This window comes from Stenella coeruleoalba, assembly GCF_951394435.1.
Source record: "Stenella coeruleoalba genome assembly, chromosome: 13".
Classification (NCBI taxonomy): Eukaryota; Metazoa; Chordata; class Mammalia; order Artiodactyla; family Delphinidae; genus Stenella; species Stenella coeruleoalba.
This window is the reverse complement of record NC_137159.1, coordinates 7774066-7795516: the sequence shown is the minus strand read 5'-3', so window position 1 is coordinate 7795516 and position 21451 is coordinate 7774066. Positions and strand designations below refer to the sequence as shown.

Sequence of the window (21451 nt, the reverse complement as noted above, 5' to 3'; positions counted from 1 at the left end):
TGTTGCCTTCCCCAGACTGTGACTGAGGTCAGGTCGCATCCTCAGAATGAGCAGCAGAGTTCTCAGCATGGCTGCCGGGGCCCACACAACGGGTCCCTGCCTCTCTGCCTGCATCCCCATCACCCCAAGCTCATTTCTGACTCAGAACTTGTGTGCCTGCTGGCCTCTCTTACTCTGGGAGCTGTCATGTGGAAGGGCAGGGTGGAAACACGTCGGATGGACAGAGCACTTTCCACGTGTCCCAAAGCACACGAGCGACCTCCTTTTGTCCTCACAGCCATCTTGTGAAGGCAGACGGGGTGGGGTGGTATCACCCCCAGTTCTCCAGTGAGAAAAATCACACTGCGGAGAGACCCAGAGACCAAGGTGATAAGAGGGGCACAGGGCCCAGGCTCTGCAGCTGGCTCATTCGCTCCAGTTACATCAGTTGTCCAGTTTGGGCGCCTGTGACTGCCACGATTCCTCTGCCCACATCGTAGTTTCTGTTATTACTTTACAGTTTGTTGACATTGGAATAGTAACAAGTATTGAAGTAAACCATAAACAAGTGGATGTTGCAAAAAAAGGACAGGAAGTCTGTGTCAAAATAGAACCCATCCCTGGTGAATCTCCCAAAATGTACGGAAGACATTTTGAAGCTACAGATATTATCGTCAGTAAGGTAAGTATCTCACTCAGCAAAAGTGGCCCCTTTTAAGAAAGGGGGCCATCGGCTCTTCTGATGGCCTTTACTCAGGAGCTGAGGGCTTGGCCTGTAGCCTGGCCTCCTGACAGAGTGCCCGCTAGGACTCTAGGTCGGATCCCCAGCAAACAGATGTGCTGGCATTCTGCTCCCAGAAAATAGAGGCAGGCAGGCTCTGGCAGTTTCTGCCTGAGCTTTCCATCTGTGATGAGCAGGATCTGGTAACAAACTCCGGGGCCACATGCTCCTCTTTGGCACTTGTTACATTGTTTTGTTCACTGTGTGCCTTGGGCCTTACAGATCAGCAGGCAGTCCATCGACGCCCTCAAAGACTGGTTCAGAGACGAGATGCAGAAGAGTGACTGGCAGCTTATTGTGGAGCTGAAGAAAGTATTTGAAATCATCTAATTTTTCCACACGGGTCAGGAATTGGAATAAATGCAAAATGATGTTGTAATACTACCAAGATAAACAAGGCAAAAAATGGAATGGACCTATCTGAAAACTGATGAACTAATTAAGCATAGAAGGAAAAAAAATAGGCGTATAAGATGTTTTCCATGAGAAACCAAGAAACTTACACTGGTTTGACAGTGGTCGATTACACGTCCCCACAGCTCCGGCGTGCCTGCGCACTCGTCCACGCCTTTCCCAGTCCTCCTCTACTGGCTGCTGTTTTAAAGGTTGCCCTTCCCCAAATTTGGATTTTTATTACAGATCTAAAGCTCTTTCAATTTTATACTGATTAAATCAGTACTGCAGTATTTGATTAACCAAGCTTCTGCAGATTTTCTGATACTTGGGACTTTTTTGAGGTAAGAAATACTTATTTATGCATACCCTTCCCACAGTGGTGGTTTTTTTTTCTTTCCCCCCATGCGTTCTTCTGCCATATGCCCTTAGGAATTTTTTAAGATAGAAGATTAGGCGTTCTGGTATTTATCTGCTTTGTGTGAAACCACGGTGTAAAGCAAAACTGGCTGCTACTTACTGCTTGTGTGGTCGTGAGAGTCCACTGTAATCAGCACAGTTCTGAACTCCAATAAAGAACCCAGACGTTGACCCGCGAGCTCTGCTAGGCTTCATGTCAGCGTAGCTGCTCTTCTGCGAGTCTCCATCCCCGTGCAGCTCGTTCTCTCAAACTATTTTTATTAACTATCATACCTTGTGTACCAGCACATGTTAACATTAGGAATTCTTATACCTCCATCTTGGTCTATTTTGTCCTAGCAAATTCCATCATGCATACATTTTCTGATGAGACAATCAATAGGGTGTTGATTACCTGTTTGGACTTAGTGTAAACAAACACTGAGTTGTTACAGAGGCATCATAGTGGTTTCTTCATATTAGTCTGATTGATTGAAGCTAGTTTCTTATGGTTTTCCTGAAGAATGTGGGAAGTGGGTCCCTGAGGTAAGAGATCTATTAGCATCAGAGTAATTCTTCTGGCAGATCCCTAATATCTGACTACCTATTTATAGCACAGTGTTGAATGAAGTCAGTGTGGGGTGTTGGAAGAAAATGTTCCTGATATTCACTGGCATAGAATTATAAACTATTTTTAAAGTGTTATGGCATAACATATAGCATAGAAAAATACTTTTATACACATTTGAAAATCTGGACCATTCTTCATTATGATTAAAGTTTCTCAAGGGCCAGTAGAGGCAAAGACAAAACCTCTAAACCATCTGGGGGACATAATTTTTCCCAGGAAAAACTTAATCTTCAATTGTGTGTGTGTTCTAATTCAAAAATATGTAAATTCCTCCACTTGGAAGAAGTAAAGAAGATTTTCTTAACATGTTCCTGTGTTCATGCTTTGGGTCAGGCGTGATCAGAGTATTTGGAAGCTTTCTTTACCCTTGCTTGGAACAAGTAGAACACCAGTCTGGGCCCCCTCAGGCATTTCAAAGCTTAGCATGAAGCGTGTAACGGTCCAGCCGTAATAGTTCAGGATTTGCTTCCTAAAGGATTCACAAAAAGGAGCCTGTACAAAATATACATACAGTTCTTTATTAAACAACTGTAAACACTTCACTGTAAAAATCCATAAAACTTTATAAACAAACATTTTGTAAACAGAATCTATGCTACAGTAAAAGAATTAACACAGTTATTTACATGCAATACTGACAAATTTGGCACTTATTGAAAAGAAATGTACAAAAACACGTGGCTTAAAAAGAAATTTAAAATTATAAAACTCAGAGCGTTACTATCATGCACTTTGCAAATACCTCACAAGCACTTATGGCACAGCTAGCGGAGAGCAGCAGGCTCCCTGGTAACGTTCATGTAACTTTCAATGTGCTTCCGTAGGTTTGCTGTAAAACCACCTGAACATTGTCTAGAATAAAGTCAAATGCCATATTCCAAACCGACTCCACCGACTGCTGCATCAGCCTGCAGGTGAGGAGAGACAAGCGATCAGGAAAGACCCATTCCTTCAAGAATCTGTTTAACATATATGTTTAAGGGTTTTAACGTCTCTATATAAATACACTCAAAAACGTACTTCTATGGTTTAAACTCTATAAACCTTGCGAGGAGGAGCAATCTCGTCGTTTTGACCATTTTATGCTCCCCAGTCAATGTTACGGCACCTCTTTCTCTGGCATTCAAAATACAGGGCTTCCCTTTTCAGTAATGCTGAAGAGCAGTTACCATACCGCAACTGATGGCCAGAAAGGGCACGGCTCGCTCATCACCTCCCTCCAGTAGCTGTGGTGACAGACATGCTAAATTTTTTCCCCTTTGGGTAAAGCACCGAGTAGTTACCTTTTCATGTATTTTATAACTAGGTCCAGTTTCTCCAAATCTTTTTCCTCTATTAGATCAGTGCAGTATTTCACAACTTGCAGAATGTCTTCTTCCATTGGATCTAGAGAGGGGAGAAATCTCAAATGAGGACCAACTTATGCTTTTGAAGGAGAAAGGGCAGCGATCTGCAGGGACCAAGGAAACTATGTGCTACGATAGTGACTCAGAGCTGCCACACGAGTGGGCTGTGGTAAGGAACCTTTCCGAGCCGCCCACAGAGGTCAGAAGGTTGGGGGGGGGGGGGCTGGTTTACGCTCATTCGATTTAGGAAAATAGTTCCTCTACAGAGCTGAGTTCATGTTCTGTAGTCATAGGACATCACATCTCAGTACCAGCCAGGCCAACCTGAAATGGTAGTTATCCATTCTCGGAGCAAGGTCTTCACATCACTGAATTCCACAGCTCCAGCTAGGTTGGGTGCTGGGGGTCTAACACATGCAGACGGCTCAGGCTGCAAACCAGAAAGGCCAGCAACACCTGAAGTGGAAGCAGAGAGTTCTCCCTGTTAAGAAAACAAATAATAGAAAGTGCTATATTTACATAACATCGAGTACATAAACATCCGATGGAAGGAGAAGGTCAAAGTTTAAAAAGCATGAAAGAAATTACCAGAGGTTTCTCAGAGGCAGGACCTTCATGTTTTAGAAATCCATCGACTAACTTCTGGGGACTGCCACAGGCCCCTGGCAGAGTTTTTGCAGGACTGTTAAGCAGCATATTTTTCAAAGGGCTCTGAATCTTTCTGGGGGGACTGATGGAGCTTTTTTTCTTGTTTCGTTTCTTTTCTTTCACCGCTGCTGGTTTTAACTGCAGTAGCGGGTTCTTTGGCACTAAAAGAAGATGGACATAAGATCCTCAACACAACATGCCTGGGGAGCAGCACGGGCCCCTTCCTCCTCCCAAGAGCAGCCCTGAACACACGCATGCACACAGCACAGGCCTCCCTGAGGTGGCCCCGCATTTCCTAGGGTTGCTCAGCCACTTACTGGTGACATTTGGGACCTGCTAGTCTATACGGGGCTCACAGCAGTCAATGAAAACTCACAGGCGAATTCCTTCCAGCAGTTCAGCAGGGCAGTATTCTGTTTTCATTTTAAATGTGGTATTTGTGACGCATGTTCAGAAACCATCTTCACATTCTGGGCTTTAAACCTACATCCTCTGAAGGATCGGTCTCAAAGGACAACTGGCTTGACAGATAATCAATTCAAAAGATTTCTGGGTAATAGCTTGTTCAGACTTTTAAGTCAAGAAGCTACAGATACAAATCCACCTAGGACTCTTGACAGCACTTAACCTGTACTGCGTACTAGTTCCGTTCCCCTGATGTGAAGAGCACTGAACATGACTAACAGCTTAAAGACTTGGGCCATACTACAACAATCAAACAACAGTTTCATGTCTCACATCTTCACTTCTGTTACGTGTCACTTGCAAAGCTTACCGGATGTGCTGGCCTGCTGCGGGTGAAGGGTGTTTTCTCCCTGCCTTTGTCTTTGATCGTAGGCTGCTTTCAGCTCCTTCTGAAGCTCTGCTGGAAGGGCCGCAAACACCTCAGGGTCCACCTGGTGGAAAAGAGAAAGTTCAAAGTCAAACCTGAGCTGACTCTATATAGTCGGCTGGTTTATATTTTTCACAAAATAGACTTTATTTCAAATCATACTTTTCTGATCTGTATGAATTAGGTCCTCAGTGTCAAAGCTCATAAATAATCCTCACAAGGTTATAGGGTGAGAATAAGGAATACAGCTTTGAATGTGAATTGACTTAATTAAAAAAACAAAAACACTGTGCGGAACAACCAGGGCAAGAAGCACTAGTAGGAAATGAGAAGCAAAACGCAAGAAAACAGGTGCACATGTCATGTTTTTCTTAAACATCAAACTCTGATTGTGTTACTGTCCCTAGTGTACGGTTACACATCTTCACCCTGGCACTTGAGTGTGGCCCGGGGTCTTCTCAGGCCAATGAAACAGAGTGTTTCTGTCTTTGGGGTGGAAGCTGTGAGTGCCCACACCCCATAGCCTCCCTCTTCTCTGCCCTCTGTTGTCCATACTTGGCTGCTCTGTCAGTTTGTGTCCCGCAGGTGATGCGGAGACAGGCCATCCCTCCTCCCCCAAGGGACGGAGTCAGCCACTGGGAGGTTAAGGGGCAAAGGAGAAAAGGAAAAGAGAAGTGCCCTGAGCTGGGAGCCAGATGGCCGAGGATATTCACACTATGGTAGAAGGGCCTCAATTCAATTCACCTGTGAAAATGCTGGAAGGGCTATTACATTAATTCCCCCATCGCTGTTAGATTCTTGAGGTTCCGGTATTTGTAACAACACTGTCCCAGCTGGCTGTGGCAACACCCCTGTGCTGTAGCCGTTTACGGGCTCTCTCCTCCTGTCGCCAGGCGGCTGCCCCTGCTGCGCAGCACACACTTGCTCCACCTGCTCCCGGAGATCAGGTGGAAGCGCTTCCAAGACAGACTGATCTAGCTGTAAGACACCAGACAGATGCTGAGATGATGCATTTCCAGAGTTCATGCCCCACCTTCCTTTCCATTGCAACATCATGGATAGTGAACACAAGGTGCAGATCATCAAGCTAGGAGAGCCACCCCCAAACCAGCACGTTTTTGAAACATCTTGGTCTTTTGCCACTGATGCCTGGCTGGTCATGTGTGGACTCGAGATGACAAGGGCAGGCCCCTGGCCGGTACCCCAGGGTCAGCTCAGCCATGTCTCCTCACTGAACCTCCTGCACAGGAACAGACAGACAGACAGGCGGGCCCTTGTCAAGCTCAAATCTTAAACTTTGCCCAGGGGAGCGGCCAGTGCCTAAGGTGCATGTCCATTTCTGGGATGAGGTCAAGAGTCCTGGGTCAGAGGCTTGTTTACCTTTCAGACAGGAGACTGTCTGCCCCCAAATATAAATTACATTCGTCTGAGCAGCAAGCTAGGAAAAAGGGATTCTAGAAGCTCAACTCTCCAGCCTACACACTAGAATCCTCTGCCCATCCATCCCTTTGAAAACAAGCAATTACCATACGCCAGTAGGCCAGTCTTACCTCGCTAGGAGCCACCATTTTGGGGTAGCTCGCCAGCACCAGGGACCTAGTGCAAGCATTTCTCAATCGCCCCTTTCCCTGGCCTCACAGCCAGCACATCCCACCACTTAGGGGAACAGAGAAAACTGATTTTCCCAACAGAGCTTAAAGTGCTATGTAAAGTTTCCAAGAAGCAAAAATGCCAACAGCATACCACGTTTACAGACCACACCAATGGAATTAATAGCTGGTGTTAGGAAAATCATTTACCCTATAGAGAGAACTGTTTGCAAATCATGCAAGAGAAACCTTTGACAAAAGGCCTCTACTAGTAATGAGCAGCAAAGCCGTGCTGTTGACCAGAGCTGTGTCCATGTGATCACAACTGTGAGAGGGAGGTCCAGAGGCTGCCGACAGTGGCAGTTCACAGAACGGGCTTTCTCATCCATGTTTTACAACCCGTGAGAGTCGCAAATCTTTGCAAAAGCACAATCTTGCCCTGAACTTGTTTCCCATTTGGAACTAACACCATGATCCACCCTGTCAAGCTGCCCTTTCTCCCTTTCTTGGCTGTACTGATAACTTAAAAACATCATTCCTACTGTAAAACTACTTTTGCACTGACATCATATTTACAACTATAAATACATACCTGGGAAGGTGATGGGACCTCTATACTCAGGTTAAGTCTTGATTTTAAACTGATGGGAGAATGTAGACCATTCCATTTCCCTGAGGACTCGGCTTTGCTAGTAGTAACAGGACTGACACTTGATGTCAGATGTGAAGACAAAGATGGCAAGAAAGTGCAAGTTCTAGAGGCAGATGAAACTTCCAGATCCATAGCAGCGAGAAATACTGAAAACACAGGAAATGACGTAAAATAGCCTCTTCGCTGAGGGGGAGGGAGGGGAGGAAGGGTGCACTTTAATCCATTACAGATAAGGCTTTATTACTGATTCATCATAATTCAGAATGTCAGGGTGTTTCTGAGAGTCACAGGCAGCAAGGCTGGACGACCTGTACACTAACTTCCCACTCCGGACGGTATAAGCTCCAAACGAGAACCACGCTGACGAGCACTGACCTTCCTTGTGCTCCTCTTCCGTAGGCTTCTTAGCTTTCTGAACTTGGAGGAGGTCAAGGACAGAGTGTGACCCACCAGGACAGTGGCTTGACTGAACTGCTGGGCGACTGGGACATGCAGAGGGGTTTGGATTAGTCGGAACCAACTGATTCACATGAATCCCAACCTAGAACCAGAATAAAATAGGTTTCTAGGAAAAAAAGTTAAATTCAAACAGCCTTTTATACAGTTTATTACAAAAACAACTTCTATACTACCTATACGAGCTACTCTCAATTTTAGAGTATCTAATCTACCCAAACATTATCTCTTCAAAATCAGGAACTCCAAAAAAGTGGAATACTGTACCCACTGAAGTTCTCATCAATTGAGTTTTTGTGTTTGTTTATTTTTGGCCACGCCGTGCGGCCTGTGGGCTCTTAGTTCCCTGACCAGGGATTGGACCCGGGCCCACGGCAGTGAAAGCGCCAAGTCCTAACCACTGGACCGCCAGGGAAGTCCCAATTAAGTTTTTAAAATAAAACTTGAACAAAATTTAACCAGGGGACAGTCTACTTGCAACCTTACTTTACCTATCATTTTTGTCAATAAAAACCGGGAGTGGGGGTAGGGTGGGCAGTGGGTACGCGGCAGGTATCCGCACAGATAAGCACCGCCCCCTGCCCATGACAGTACTCCAGGGAGGAGGATCATCACTGTTGGCTTAGTGACTTTTTTTTTTTTTTGCGGTACACGGGCCTCTCCCGTTGCAGAGCACAGGCTCCGGACGCACAGGCTCAGCGGCCATGGCCCACGGGCCCAGCCGCCCCGCAGCATGTGGGATCTTCCCGGACCGTGTCCCCTGCAACAGCAGGCGGACTCTCAACCACTGCGCCACCAGGGAAGCCCGGCTTAGTGACTTTTTAATCCTTCCACAACACCCATACCAAGCGAGTAACCATCCTTTACTCACACACAACCTACAAAGGTTAATCTTTAAGAAAATGAAGGCTTTCACATTTTTGATGCCCTCTCACTGATCATGCATCCTCACGTGCCCATGGTAAACTCTCCCTTCTAGATCATCGTTTATCAGACATCAGAACAAACTTCTGATGAAAAAGAACCTTAAAGGTCAAGAAACATTTGCAGCTTCACACTCCCTCCAGCCCCGTCTCCTTCTGCGGGAACCAGAGCAGGAAGCAAATAACGCATGTTAAGATAGGTCTTTGGTTGTTTAAAAGAAAGGCACTATAAAAATTCAAGATATGATACTTACTATTCTAAGCAGAAAACAGATTTCAGAACAAATGTGAATTCTTAAATAAGGAGACCAGCTCAGATGAGAAAGTCGTTTTTCAGTTTCTCTTACATTTCATCAGTGGAGCTGCAAAAGCTGCATATAAACCCCCTGAACGGCACCACGACCACCCTCCGATCAACCCTCAAATAAGAAAAACATTACAGAAAAGCCTGTTTTAATATGTTACTACTCACCCCTCTCATGTCCGATATGTTGAGTTTCATTGTATGAAACATGTTTAGTGCAGCCCTTCCAATTATTTTTGCACTATCCGTTGCCTGGTCAAGAGTCACAGTCCTGTAAGTGATAGAACTAACTTTTTTAAAGGAACAAAAGCTACATTCCATATGTATTCCCTGGTACCTCAGTAGTATGGAACGGTTTAAAGAGTTAAAGTTGTAAAGCAAGTTATCAAAAAGTTTAAATTTTAAAGTATTAAATATGATCCTTAAAAAAGCAGGAGATAGTCTTCCTTCAAGGAAGCCAATAATGCTAAATTAATTACATTGGCAACAAGTGGGAAAAGAAAAATCATCAAGAACATTGGGACTTTCAGAGAGCTGGTCAACCAAAAATAAGTTGAGAAAAATGTTTTAAAGAAATGTACTTCAGTTAATGTATATTCAAATATAAGCATATTATGTTGCAACTAAAGCCTGAGCAGTAAATACAACGTTTTAGATTCCCAGAGATGTTTTAGGTTGCAAGATTATCTTTGTTGAGGTATGGTTAATATTCAGAAGAGAAAGATGAATCTCCCGGATTCTCCTGACTCTGTTTTCCACATGTGAATATGCCCAGTACATGGGCATGCGGATACAGAAATGTGTGGACACCTCTGAGGAAGGAAGTATGGTGGCGCCCTGTCTAAAACCCAGAGAGACTACAATATGCAATTTCTACATCTGTAAGAACGCCTCAAGGGGGCCAGAGAACGTGCCAGCAATACCAGGTGCCCAAGACTACATTTACTCTCTTTTCTCAGTACTACGAATACATTATCTATTTATCTATGAAAAGTACCTGTTTCTTTAAGGAAATCATTTGCAAAAAATTTTCATTGGTTTGTTACCTAATGATTACCTTAAATTTATTTCACACAGATAAATAGAGAGTAACTTAAAAGCAAGATTTGTAGTGGGCCATAGTGGTTTAAACACGTGTTTATCTTCATTTCTTTCCAAAACAACACTAAATGGACTTGAAATTATTTTTGAAAGGTGTAAACTCTTAAAAGATAGAAAAAGGACAGAAGACAAGAGTAGAGGAAAAATGTCAGCCATAATTTAGATACTCAAATGCCTGCTAAATGCCTAAAGCAAGGCACCAACTTTGAGATAAGCCAATTTATGCTACAGAACCTCAGAAGAGCTCAGCAATTAGAGGTGTCAGATACGTCTGAAAGGAGGGGGAGAGAATACATGGGAAGCAGGCTCTCACAGCTGGCCATCCTCCTTCCTGGACAGCTTCCCAGAGATGGGAATGTTGACACAGAGAAGCTACAGGGGGGGTCAGGCACAGCAGAGGACGAGCGAGGCCCCTCGCTCGGAAGCAGCACAGTACACCCGTTTCTCCACCCAGACCCCTCTCCTCCTGAGTAACCAGAACACTAGCTGTCACCGGTCCATCTTCTCACCCACCCCCTGGGTGGAACATGTCACAGGAAGAACCACAGACACTGCCAGCTGGTTGTGGTAACCAAAGACCAAGCCCCTCCAGCCGCCCTCCCAGAGTGAAGCCCCCTGGTCTGCGTGTCCCGCTATGAGTCCAGAGGCTCCCACAACATTTCAGCAGTTCACATACAACAGCCAAGAACTGTGAGACAGATAAATGCTTGAAGAAAATCTCTGATATAAAAAGCAGCAACCAAAACAGGAAAAAAGGAACTCAGAGAAACAGACTGACACTGGGAGTAGAAGAACATTTTAAGAGGTAAGAGATAATTATGCATCTTCCAAAGAATAAATTCAAAAACTCCAATGTAAAATGTTAGTATTGATAGAAATGGTAAATTTAATACCGGCAAAGTACCTGGCACGAAGACAAACTGATACCATCCCAGAACACCTGTGATAAAGAGAAGATCCTGAAAGTTCCAGAAAGAGCAGATCTCCTATAAAGACCAGGCAATCAGAAGAGCAGTGAACTTCTCAACAGTAACCCTGAAAAGATGATGACAATGGAGCCTTTAAATGAGGAAAAATGATTTCTAAGATATGTTTATAACCTTTAAGTCAGCAAACCACTGGGCATGAGGATAGACAGGTTTACACCCATGAATTCCTTCTCAAGATATGAGACCAGGGATCTAGGAAAACAGGGATCCAACACAGAGAAGGGACACCCCACGACTCCAACTTTTCAGCAAGTCTTAAACAAATTCAGACCGGAGTAGCAGGCTGGGGGCCCCAAGAGAAAGGCCTCCAAGAAAAGAGATCACAGTAACAGACTTGCTGATGTGTTAAAACACAGTCACAGTGGAAGGCAGTCTGGGGATAAACTCAGTGGCAAATTCACAAAAAAGCAAGCAAAACGAGATACTCAGTAACTCCAGGAGAAACATATTCAAGAGGAAAGAAAATGTGATCCTAGTGGACAATATGGACCAGCTATGTACACTATGTACATGTCATAATAATGGGACAGTGGAGCGTGACTGAACCAAAACCCACCGACCTGACTGGGGGCAAAGGAAAGAAACACGTCTGGGGAGAAGAGCAACAGGCAGTGGAGGAGAGAAGGGAGAAGATCCTCTTCTACAGTAGAAAGTCAGGCAAACGTTCTGCAAGACTCAAGACAGAAAGAACAGTTTAAGTATATATCTAGAAATATGGATGTAAATATCAGAAGAAACCACAAAAAGGTTGAAAAGTATGGTGCTCGGAGCTGGGGAGAGGTGCAAAGGACTGGAAGCTGTATTTGACCTTTTCAATTTCGTTTATCACTTTTAAATATATATAATATACATATATATACACACACACAATTCAGATTAAAAGCACATATACAGAAAAGAACTCCAAGAAGGAAGAAGTCTTTTCCCAAAAGGAAAACTTGTAAGAAAAATTTTCCTAAGTGATAATCAAGCCACAGATCTCAATCTACACGTGGCTCTTTGGCTTATGCAACTTAAACTTTGTCGTTTCGATGACAGTGTCAAAATGTGCCTGTGAGTCACGTGATTGCCATGCAGCTTTTGATTAAGGCCAATTACAAGAGATTACAGAATAATTATACACTTCTGAGTTTCCTAAACCACACAGGACTTCAGTTTGACTAGAGCACGGGTCCAGACTACTTCTGGGAAGGGCCAGATGGAAAACAGCTTGTACTCTGTTGTCTCTTTCACCTACTCTTCATTTTTTACAATCTCTTATATAAAAATCATTCTTAGCTCCCATGAATCATGTAAAAACAGGCCACAGGCTGGATGTGGCCCACAGGAAGTAGTTTGCCAACCCCTGAATTAGAGGAAATACAGGATCAGTATTATAATATTTCATAAGCTCTCACCTAAAGCATTTCTTATGCAGTTACAATACCACCAAAACGTTAGGCTTAAATTAATGGCTTACAATTGATCTACATCTTATTACATTTACAAAATTACACTTGTTTCAATTAATCACGTGCTATTTATGCCTTATGATGTCTCATCCAAAGATATTTATTTCAAGTGCGTGGCAAAATGTATACTTTACTGCCAGCAATGCAGGCAGATTTCTGAACTGTCCTGTGTTAATATCTGTGGAAGAAATGATACTGTATCTGAGATTTGCTTCAAAATAACTAGGGGGAAGGAGAGGAAGGATGGTACAGGTGCCCACCAGCAATTGTGGAGATCAGGTGAAGGGTACATGGGGTTCATTACACTGTTTTCTCTACTTACATGTTTAAATTTTTCAAAATAAAACTTTTTTAAAAGTTTAGGACAAAAATGAACAAATACCAATAACAGCAAGCAGATATGTGCTTACCGAAAAAGCTGAATATTATCCTTGAATTGGGGGAAATAAAGTACAGTTAAAATCCCAGTTTTTCTTAATGCTATATTTAGATTTTTGGAATACCTAGATTTTCCAAAAAGGAATAAACGAAGGCTGATTTTCTTATTGTGCTCAGACAGAGGGAGCCCCTAGGTACTGCTGAATGCATCACAACATACAGTTCTAAGAAACTGTGAGATATTTTAAAATGCACAGACAGCAAGAAGAAACTACTACACTGTATTTTATCTGTCAATCAACCAAAACTTTGAAATCCAGTGTACTGTGTAGTATAAAATGGCATACAAAATTAGGTATTTTCATATTGGCCACAAATCTTACATGCAGTTTTATATTAGTAGCCCTCACATTAAAAAAACAGGGTTTTAAAATGCCTTCTACCAGTTTCCAGAGACTACCATAATCTGATTAATCTTTTCACAAAAAGAAATTATACCTCCCTAAATGAAGTACATGTTTCATTGAAATCATTTTCTGAATTATTACACTGACGTTTCCCTGCAAGACCCTTCCACCAAGTCCACAACCGCCTCCCTTTCTGTCCCTGCACTGAACTCAAGACCCCAAGAACAGTCTGCCCCGGTCAGGGACACACAGACAGGCTGGCCTGGAACCTGGCAAGTCAACGTAGTTCTGACAGCCTTGAGCTGAGACCTGGCTCCGCAGAACGTCCAGGAACATCAGCGTTTTGCAGATTTTTATTCATACTCTTCCTTGTTTTTTTTCATTTTCCATTAATTGTAATAACCTGCACTGAAACATCAGTATCCAATATCCTTTTTAAGATAAGCTTACCTGGTGATGTTATCACAAATTCCATGGCCTCCAAATTTTGCAGTTTCTACAGGGGCCCCCGGCTTTCGTACCATGATTTTGAGAGTCAGGCGTTTACCCTTCATGCCAGCAGCTTCAAGTCGCCGTTGGATTTCTTCTGAAAGACTCAGAAGAAAAGCTTCTGCTTCTTTTGGCTACAGAAAGACAAACATAAAAAAATACCCTCCATGTTACTTTCCTACATGCCTAACAATTCTTCTCAAGTAGATTAACTTTCAACATTAAACATGTATATGATTTAGTGCCCTGCTCTTGTCTACTTAAAAACAAACATTCTGCCAGTTCTGGGAACGGCAAGGGTTTTAAGACTTAATTTCAAGCATCAAGAGTCTATGGTCTAGTTGGAGAGACAGGACTATGTGAAAATATAAAGAATATAAGGTAAAACCTGTGAAGAGAGCAGTACCTGGGTAAACCTTATTCCATAGTTGATCTCAGCTGAAACAGATTTTCTTTCCTTTTCAGTTCGAACTGGTCTATCGTCCAAACCACGGCAGAACCTATAAAGCATCTGACCTGTTTTGGGACCAAATTCTTTCTGGAGTCTTGCCATGGTCATATATTGCAAGTCTCCACAAGTTCTAATTCCCAAAGATGTCAACTTGGATTCCATTGAGCGTCCAACTCCTAGGAAAGGGACAGTTCTTTAATTCTGCATATAAGCTATTAAAAACAATTGAGCATTATGAAATAACTATTCATGCACAAGCAACTAATTTAAAATAATCTCCCTTAAAATTCTGAAGTGACATAACTGAAGCATCTCATAGATTAAGAATTTTTTTTTTGGTTGGTGCAAATCACACTAGTGCAAACTTATTTTTAGAAGCTACTTCTCAATTTGGACTCTACCTATAGGTGAACCAGAACTTTTCAAGTGTGTATGACTAAGTAAGTTCTCCAAAAAAATGTTATTTTTATTTATTACTGAGTAAAAAAGTTTTCTATCTTATTTACAAAATCAACTAAGTTACAGACTCGTTTAAGCTAGTCTATAGTATGACTTACAGACATACTAGGAGACTCAGGAATGTTAGGGATTCTACTATGACTTTGGTGAGGACCAAACTTCTCAATGGTTTGGCCACATTTTCTCTGAATGGGAACTAGAACAAGAAGTCATGACAGAGGTCCAAGCCCACATGTCGCTTGCTCTCATACTGGACAAAGTGGCACAAGTGACGTGGAGATGAAGCTTCCTGAGCAAAGTAGCAGCGAGGGGAGGACAGACAGATGTCTTTTACCAACAAAGATCATCTCCCTGAAAGGCAGTCAGTGTCCTGCAGCTGGGCCAGCGTGCAGCAGCCCCTCATCACCGTCTGCAAGATGCAAGGTTAGAGCCTCGCCCAAACGATGCTCATGAGCTCTGTTGCTCTCCATGTGCCCAAAAGCTTAACGAAGGTACACATGTCTGGGAAAGTGATTTAAGAGTAACCTGGGGGAACTAAAACTCTTATTAAAATGGTCTCCACACCATGAGATCAGTATTGTCCATCAGTGAGGAAGACTGCGGTCTGGCCCTCTGTAGGATGTTACCAGAGGGCTCAGAGTGGAGTCTGGGGTTGCCTATCTGTCACCCTTATTGTTACTTCTGGCTCCAGTTCTCTGAGTGGCCCTAGTGGGGGAAGGAGCATTCTCGTCCAGGTTCTGCCAGGAGAACCTCTTGGAGTAGTTATGCAGACACACGGTTAGGAGGGAGGTGGTCAACTTTACAAAAGGTCTATGACCACAGAGGTGGGCGAGACAAGTTTAACCCAAGAAAATCTGTCCCCTAATGGAAGTCAGATGAAAGGTGTTAAGGGTGCTGTATAGCATTTGTGCCATTTTCAAGTTCAATTCAGAACAGAGAACAAGCAAGAATAGCAGAGTCTGAGTTAACAACAAGAGAACCCTCCAGACGAAGACCATTCACAAAAAGACGAAATTCTAAGTGAAACCTATTGGAGTATTTTTCAAGATGGGGAGGAGGAACCCAATGAAAGGGACAAATCAGATACGAGGGTGGCCAAAGCCAGAGACACTCTACGCAGCTGTTCGTGTTCAGGGAATGCTTTCTGTCTCTATTTTTTTCCGTTCCATCATTGCCGCAACTCCCCACCCTCAAGATGTGATCATGTTCTTTCCCTGACAAATCTGGGCAGCCGATCTGTTCTCCCTGATTTGCAAAATCAGCAAGAGGCAATAATCCTGCATTAATTGTGTGTACTGGGATGGGCAGGGGGAAAACCTATGGTTTTTGAGAGTCTCTTGAGTATACCAGAACACAATTATTATTCACTAAGAGGTACAAAAGAAAGACTGTTACATTAAATCTCACCAACTTAACCACGATCAACCTAATCTAACTGAACTGCCGTCTAGGGAAGAAGAGAGGTTCCTCTCCATCACAAGCTCACCTAATGGAATGGAATGGCCTGAAGGTGAGTGGGGGACGGAGGCATATGGATGGTCTACCTCTAACCCCTATGACGTCTGCACAGGGGGGAAAAGTTAGCTTGGAATCAGCACCAAGACCCCGAATGGGTGCTAGTTTGATTGCTTCATGTGAGCGTTTTTAAGGAAAGGAGGCCCCTCTAAGGAGGAAGTAACAGGGTCTTGAGAGTCACATTGAGTGCAGCCACCTAGAAAGGGAAACATGAAGGAAAATGTGCAGCGTAGAACCAAGCTTCTGAGAAGAAGAGAAGAAAACTCTCTTCTCCTTGAAGAAGCCGTGGAAGCTGCCAGTAGAAGCCACTGGACGAAGATGTGGCATCTGTCCTTGAAGGGGAACCATGACCCCAGGCTAAGAACAGCCAGGAATGCCTCCTCCCGGCACCCGGACCTTGACAGTCCAGAGACGCAGAAAAGTCAAGTTCCAAAGAATCAACCTTTGCCATCTAAGTTAGCACCGCTCAACAGAACTTTCTGTGGTGATGGAACTGTCCTCTTCTGTGCTGCCCAATTCAGGAGGCACCCGCCACATGTGGCTAACTGAGCACTGACTGCAATGTGGGCAGTACAACTGCGAAGATGAATTTTAATTTTATTTAACTTTAATTAATTTAACCTAAAGTGTTCTAGCTTCACTTGGCCAGTGGCTCCCATATCAGGACAGTGTAGATGGTCATGTACACCTACACGGCCGCGGTGCTTATCTGACACGAGAAGAAAGAGCTGGAAACCTCAGAGTGGGTGCACACACCCAGCAAAGGATGGACAAGGGGCAGAAGGTCCTACAAGCCAGGGTGGAAAGCCTTGCGAGGAGCCACAGAAGCAGTGGAAAGCGCGACCGCGTTTAAGCGGTTGCTGGGGACAGCCCTCTCTTTCATCAGCTGAACAGACCTCGCTGGTAGTCTGTATGCTAGCACACATGCAGTCGCTACCCTGGGGCGCCTTCATACACTCACTAGCACGTGCTCCCCTTTTACGCGGCTGTAATGATTGTGTGCCAGGCACGCCGTGTGCTCAGTCACCGGGCAGGGCACACTGGGACAGAGGCAGCTGGCGGGGGACAAGCAGGGAGGCGCGTTTAACATGGACCCGCTTCTGGTTATTGGTTACAGAGCAGAACTTACTCAAAGCACGTGCCACAAAATGTTAATAGTCACCATGTATTCACTTTCAACTATCTTTGGGAAATGACCAATTTTTAACAAAGATGAACAAGTTTCCTTCTTGTAAGAATTCCCGCATGCGTGTGGAGCCTGCTTTCAGAGGGCAGCTCGTACTTGAGATGCGTTACCATCTCAGGGCAGGAGTAACAACAGAAAAGGCTGACGTTTTACATACCGAAATGTTCTAAATCTTCCTGACAATAAATTTGGGGATTTTTATAAAAGTCAATAGTCTTACACATGAAAATCTCTCCAACAATTCTGGGCGGCCACAGGCTACAAGCTGGTTCTCACGGAGAGAGGAGCAGGGGGATCACCAGAGGAAGCCCATCCTGGCCGCCCCCATCTCCCCCAGATTTCAAGGTTCTCTTAGGAACTTCAAGGCTGTGCCTAAGAACTCAACCGGGACACATAAACCCACATGTGCCCTTCAAAAAGGAAAGTCCTTCCAGCCAGGAAGCAAATGAAGGTGAAAGGTAAGATGACTAGGTCAAGGAACTAAAACTAAAACCTCTCTGTTTCTATGTAAAACAAAACAAAACAAAACAAAACTTACAAGAATGATGCAGTATAAAGATGGCGCTGTGGACGGAACTGTGTCTCTTCAAGATACCTATGCTGAAATCTTAATTCCCAGTACCTCAGAATGTGACTGTAACTGGAGAAAGGTCCTTCGTAAAGGTAATTAAGGTAACAAGAGGTCATATAGGTGGGCCCTAATCCAATATCACTGGTGTCCCTATAAGAAGAGATCAGGACACAGACGCACAAAGAGAAAACACCATGTGAAGACACAGGGAGAAGACGGTCACCTACACGCCACGGAGAGAGACCTCAGAGGAAACCCAACACGCTGGCAGCACATTCATGGACCTCCAGTCCCCAGGATCCTTGAGGGAATAAGCTGCTGTTGTTTACGCCACGCAGTCTGGGGTGTTTTGTTATGGCAGAGCCTCAGCAAACTAATGAAGATGCCAAGTAATGGTAACTGTGAACTCAAATTTCACATGCACTTTAAATACCCTGGTTCCTTCTTATATAAAACTGCAATAAGACATGTTATTAAAACTCCTAAATTGTGTTGTCTAATAAGGTAATTTGCTAGCATGATTTTATAAGGTTACTCTTCAAATTTAACCTCAAACTGACCATCAAAATGTCATATTTCACATTTCTGATACTACCACATTCTTGGATGTTATTTACTAGGGAGTCAGGAGGCTTCAGAACTAACCCATCATAAAATGGCATTTGGGTCATTTAATAATTTTGGCCTATAACAGAAATTTCTAAGTTTGTTCAGATATACTTTTCTTAGGCTTAAGAACATGCATCTAAAAATACCACTAAATCCACTGTTAAAAGTGTTAAAACTTTTAACAACAAATGAATAAAAAGAAAACCTTTCACCAAAAGTATACTCTCTTGAACTTTCCCACCACAAACACCTGGGAGCTTTGTGAAGCTAACGCAGGCTGCTTTATAAAAACAGGAGAGGATGATCTGAAATGGTATCCTGGATTACTACATGGCTTAGAGAAATTTCTTAGAAAGAGGTACCTACCATAGAAAGCAAGTCTCGATATTTACTAATTGTGAAATGAACTGCCCTACACACAAAAATTACATCTGTTCAAGGCCCCAAAAGGCAACCATTTTCCAGTTACAATGAATTATACTTGATTTCTCCAAAGAGAAAGGTTTTTACACGCTAGGTTAGCTAGCCACACTACACAAGAAAGTAAGACAGCTAAGCATCCTGCCCATTAGGTGAGAAAGGTATGCCTTTTTGGGCATTTTACTTCAGCCTAAGTTAACAAAATACAATACTTCATTTTAGGTTTTCTTCTTCCTAATATGGTTTATATATTTTCTACTTTAAAAACTATTTGTTTAGTAAACTCAGAAAAGTATCACTAGTTTGGAAGGACAATTTTGTAAATAGGGGAATCGATTTTCAAAACTTTACCTTGGGTCTAGAAGTACACTATTTCAATTTTGATTTATTTAAAGGACCAAAAGTCAATTTCATCATATTCTTTTAAGTATGACTTCTTAGAATTCCTTGATCTTGGTACCTGAGAAATACTTAAATACTTAAAGTAAAACACATGAGAGGCAAAACTAAAATGTTATATTAGGGTTCTGATAAATCAACTGAAAGGATATTCATTGTGGAGTTCTAAATTTTGCTTCCCATGGCACTCAATAAAAGATGAAAAATTTTTAATTCATTTTTTAAAAAAGAAAGAAACGTTCTACATCTATGAAAAGCACTAATGAATACTTACAATAAATAAAAGTTAAAAAGAAACGATTTGTATTTACCTGGTAGATTAGTAACTAGCTGACCTCTGATAAAATCATCTACTTCTTCTGGTTTTAAGTGGTACTGGCCATCCGGTTTTGCTTTCCTAGTTGCCATTCTAGCCAGGAGAATATTAGAACCTATAAATTTTTTTTTAAAAAAAGGAAAGAAAGAAGTCATTCAAGAAATATTCACAATTACTTTCAAAATTTCTTAACAAAGACATCTAGAAACAGGTTACCTATCAAATTTCTAAAGAGAACGAAAATAATGTGCAACTTTGATCATTTCAAACACAGTACAAAACTGGCAGAATTCTGTTAAGTATTACAGATTATAACCAGCATGGTTCCTGGACAGATGTTACCTTCTGTTCCAAAACACGTGACATTTCAACATCTCCTACCCAGGTAAAGGAATAGAGAAAACAGTCCTAATCTAAGATTGGAGGTTTACAGGAACTGTGGGCAATGACCAGCCATCAGTTCATTTTACCAACCAATGTTTATCTGTTTGTTTGTTCTTGGCTGGCAGGGTCTTAGTCCCCTGACCAGGGATCCAACCCGGGCCCCCTGCAGTGGAAGCGCAAAGGCCTAACCACTGGAAAACCAGGGAAGTCCCTCATTTTACCAACCAATGGATCCACGCTGGGTAGAAATAAGGCCAAAGAAATGCCATTGGACTTGGGGAGGAGAAGCCCAAAGAACCAGATGTCTCACTATATGATCAGAACACGTGGAGTAGAAATTGAGGGTATGAGCGTCTTAAAAAAGGAGACAGACAGTGACAGCGAGGTCCAAGGTGTGTGAACGGACACAGACAACTAACGCAGAGCAGAGAGAAGGCTACTGGAGCCCGAGAAGGTATCAGGCATCTGAGAAATACCTAAATGGGGTCAGATGAACTTCTGTGTAAATAATAAAATCTCCACGAATTACAGAAGACTTCTATAAAGCACATATCTTAGTTTTACAGGAGACTTACATTAAAAACAGTGTGTTTTCCTAGGGTAAATGTATAGATATTCATGAAGAGAAAAAGTACTGGAAAGGCACACTAAAATGATAAAAGTGGTGAGTTCTGAAGAAAAGAGGGCTGAGAAGTGGAAACATCATTTGGGATTTTTGTCTTAATTATGTGCTTGAACTTGAAAGGACATATTCATGTCATCCCACTTGTAAATTTAAAATAAATACAATTTACAACAAAGAACTAAACCTGTGCCTGACAGTGGACTCCAGAAGGCAAGTCCTAAACGAATGCTGAGAAGGGAGTGCAGGCCACACACCGGGGAGCCGAAGGGCAGCCTGCTCGTAACCGGAGGGACGCTGTTAATGTGTTCCTCACGCTCTGTATGTTCTGCAGCTTACGACGTTCTGACATCTTAAAAATCCCTCCGACGGGGAGGGCCTGCCCTCCCAGGGCTGGTTAATCCCTAAAGACAGCAAGCAAGTTCCTGGGGGTGCGCCTCTCACACCCACGCCAGACACCCCCAGACACCCCAAGAGAGGCTCATCAAACTCACACACAGACCCCAAGAGAGGCTCTGGCCGAGGATCTCCCCTCACTCCTGCTTCTGCCTCCAGACCTGTACGTGGCGCTCCTGCACGAGGCCCTGCGTGGGGCTGCACGCCCTGCCCTCCTCTCGGGACAGGTACCCAGTAAAGATCTCCTATGGGTAGAGGCACTGGGCTCGCTCAGACAGGAGGGACACGGGGAAGCTCAGGGTGACAGCGGGGGCTCCAGAGCACACAGCTGCGAGAGTCGACAAGAGGAGGACCAATGATGTGAAGGGCTGAGGA

The 21451-nt window shown here is 43.4% G+C and overlaps 2 protein-coding genes across 7 annotated transcripts in view; one reads left to right on the top strand and one right to left on the bottom strand.

The window, feature by feature from the left end:
- The window catches only part of EIF5B (eukaryotic translation initiation factor 5B), a 68197-nt gene extending 65217 nt beyond the window's left edge, over positions 1-2980 (top strand). For both annotated transcript variants that reach the window (XM_079941372.1, XM_079941371.1), the window contains exons 23-24: positions 500-661; positions 983-2980. In XM_079941372.1, coding sequence (XP_079797498.1) covers positions 500-661; positions 983-1090 — 270 coding nt within the window. In that variant the 3' untranslated portion in view covers positions 1091-2980. The remainder of the gene's footprint in view (positions 1-499; positions 662-982) is intronic.
- Positions 2955-21451, bottom strand: part of REV1 (REV1 DNA directed polymerase) — an 81151-nt gene continuing 62654 nt past the window's right edge. For 4 of the 5 annotated variants that reach the window (XM_079941369.1, XM_079941368.1, XM_079941367.1 and 1 more), the window contains 12 exons: positions 19670-19789; positions 14155-14375; positions 13710-13882; positions 9102-9204; positions 7626-7791; positions 7191-7396; positions 5754-5987; positions 4953-5073; positions 4118-4338; positions 3854-4010; positions 3467-3569; positions 2955-3091 (listed from right to left, as the gene is read on the bottom strand). In XM_079941369.1, the coding sequence (XP_079797495.1) occupies positions 2980-3091; positions 3467-3569; positions 3854-4010; positions 4118-4338; positions 4953-5073; positions 5754-5987; positions 7191-7396; positions 7626-7791; positions 9102-9204; positions 13710-13882; positions 14155-14375; positions 19670-19789 (1937 nt within the window). In that variant the 3' untranslated portion in view covers positions 2955-2979. Of the gene's footprint in view, positions 3092-3466; positions 3570-3853; positions 4011-4117; positions 4339-4952; positions 5074-5753; positions 5988-7190; positions 7397-7625; positions 7792-9101; positions 9205-13709; positions 13883-14154; positions 14376-19669; positions 19790-21451 lie in introns of those variants that run through there. The other variant, XR_013831134.1, reaches the window with a different exon arrangement.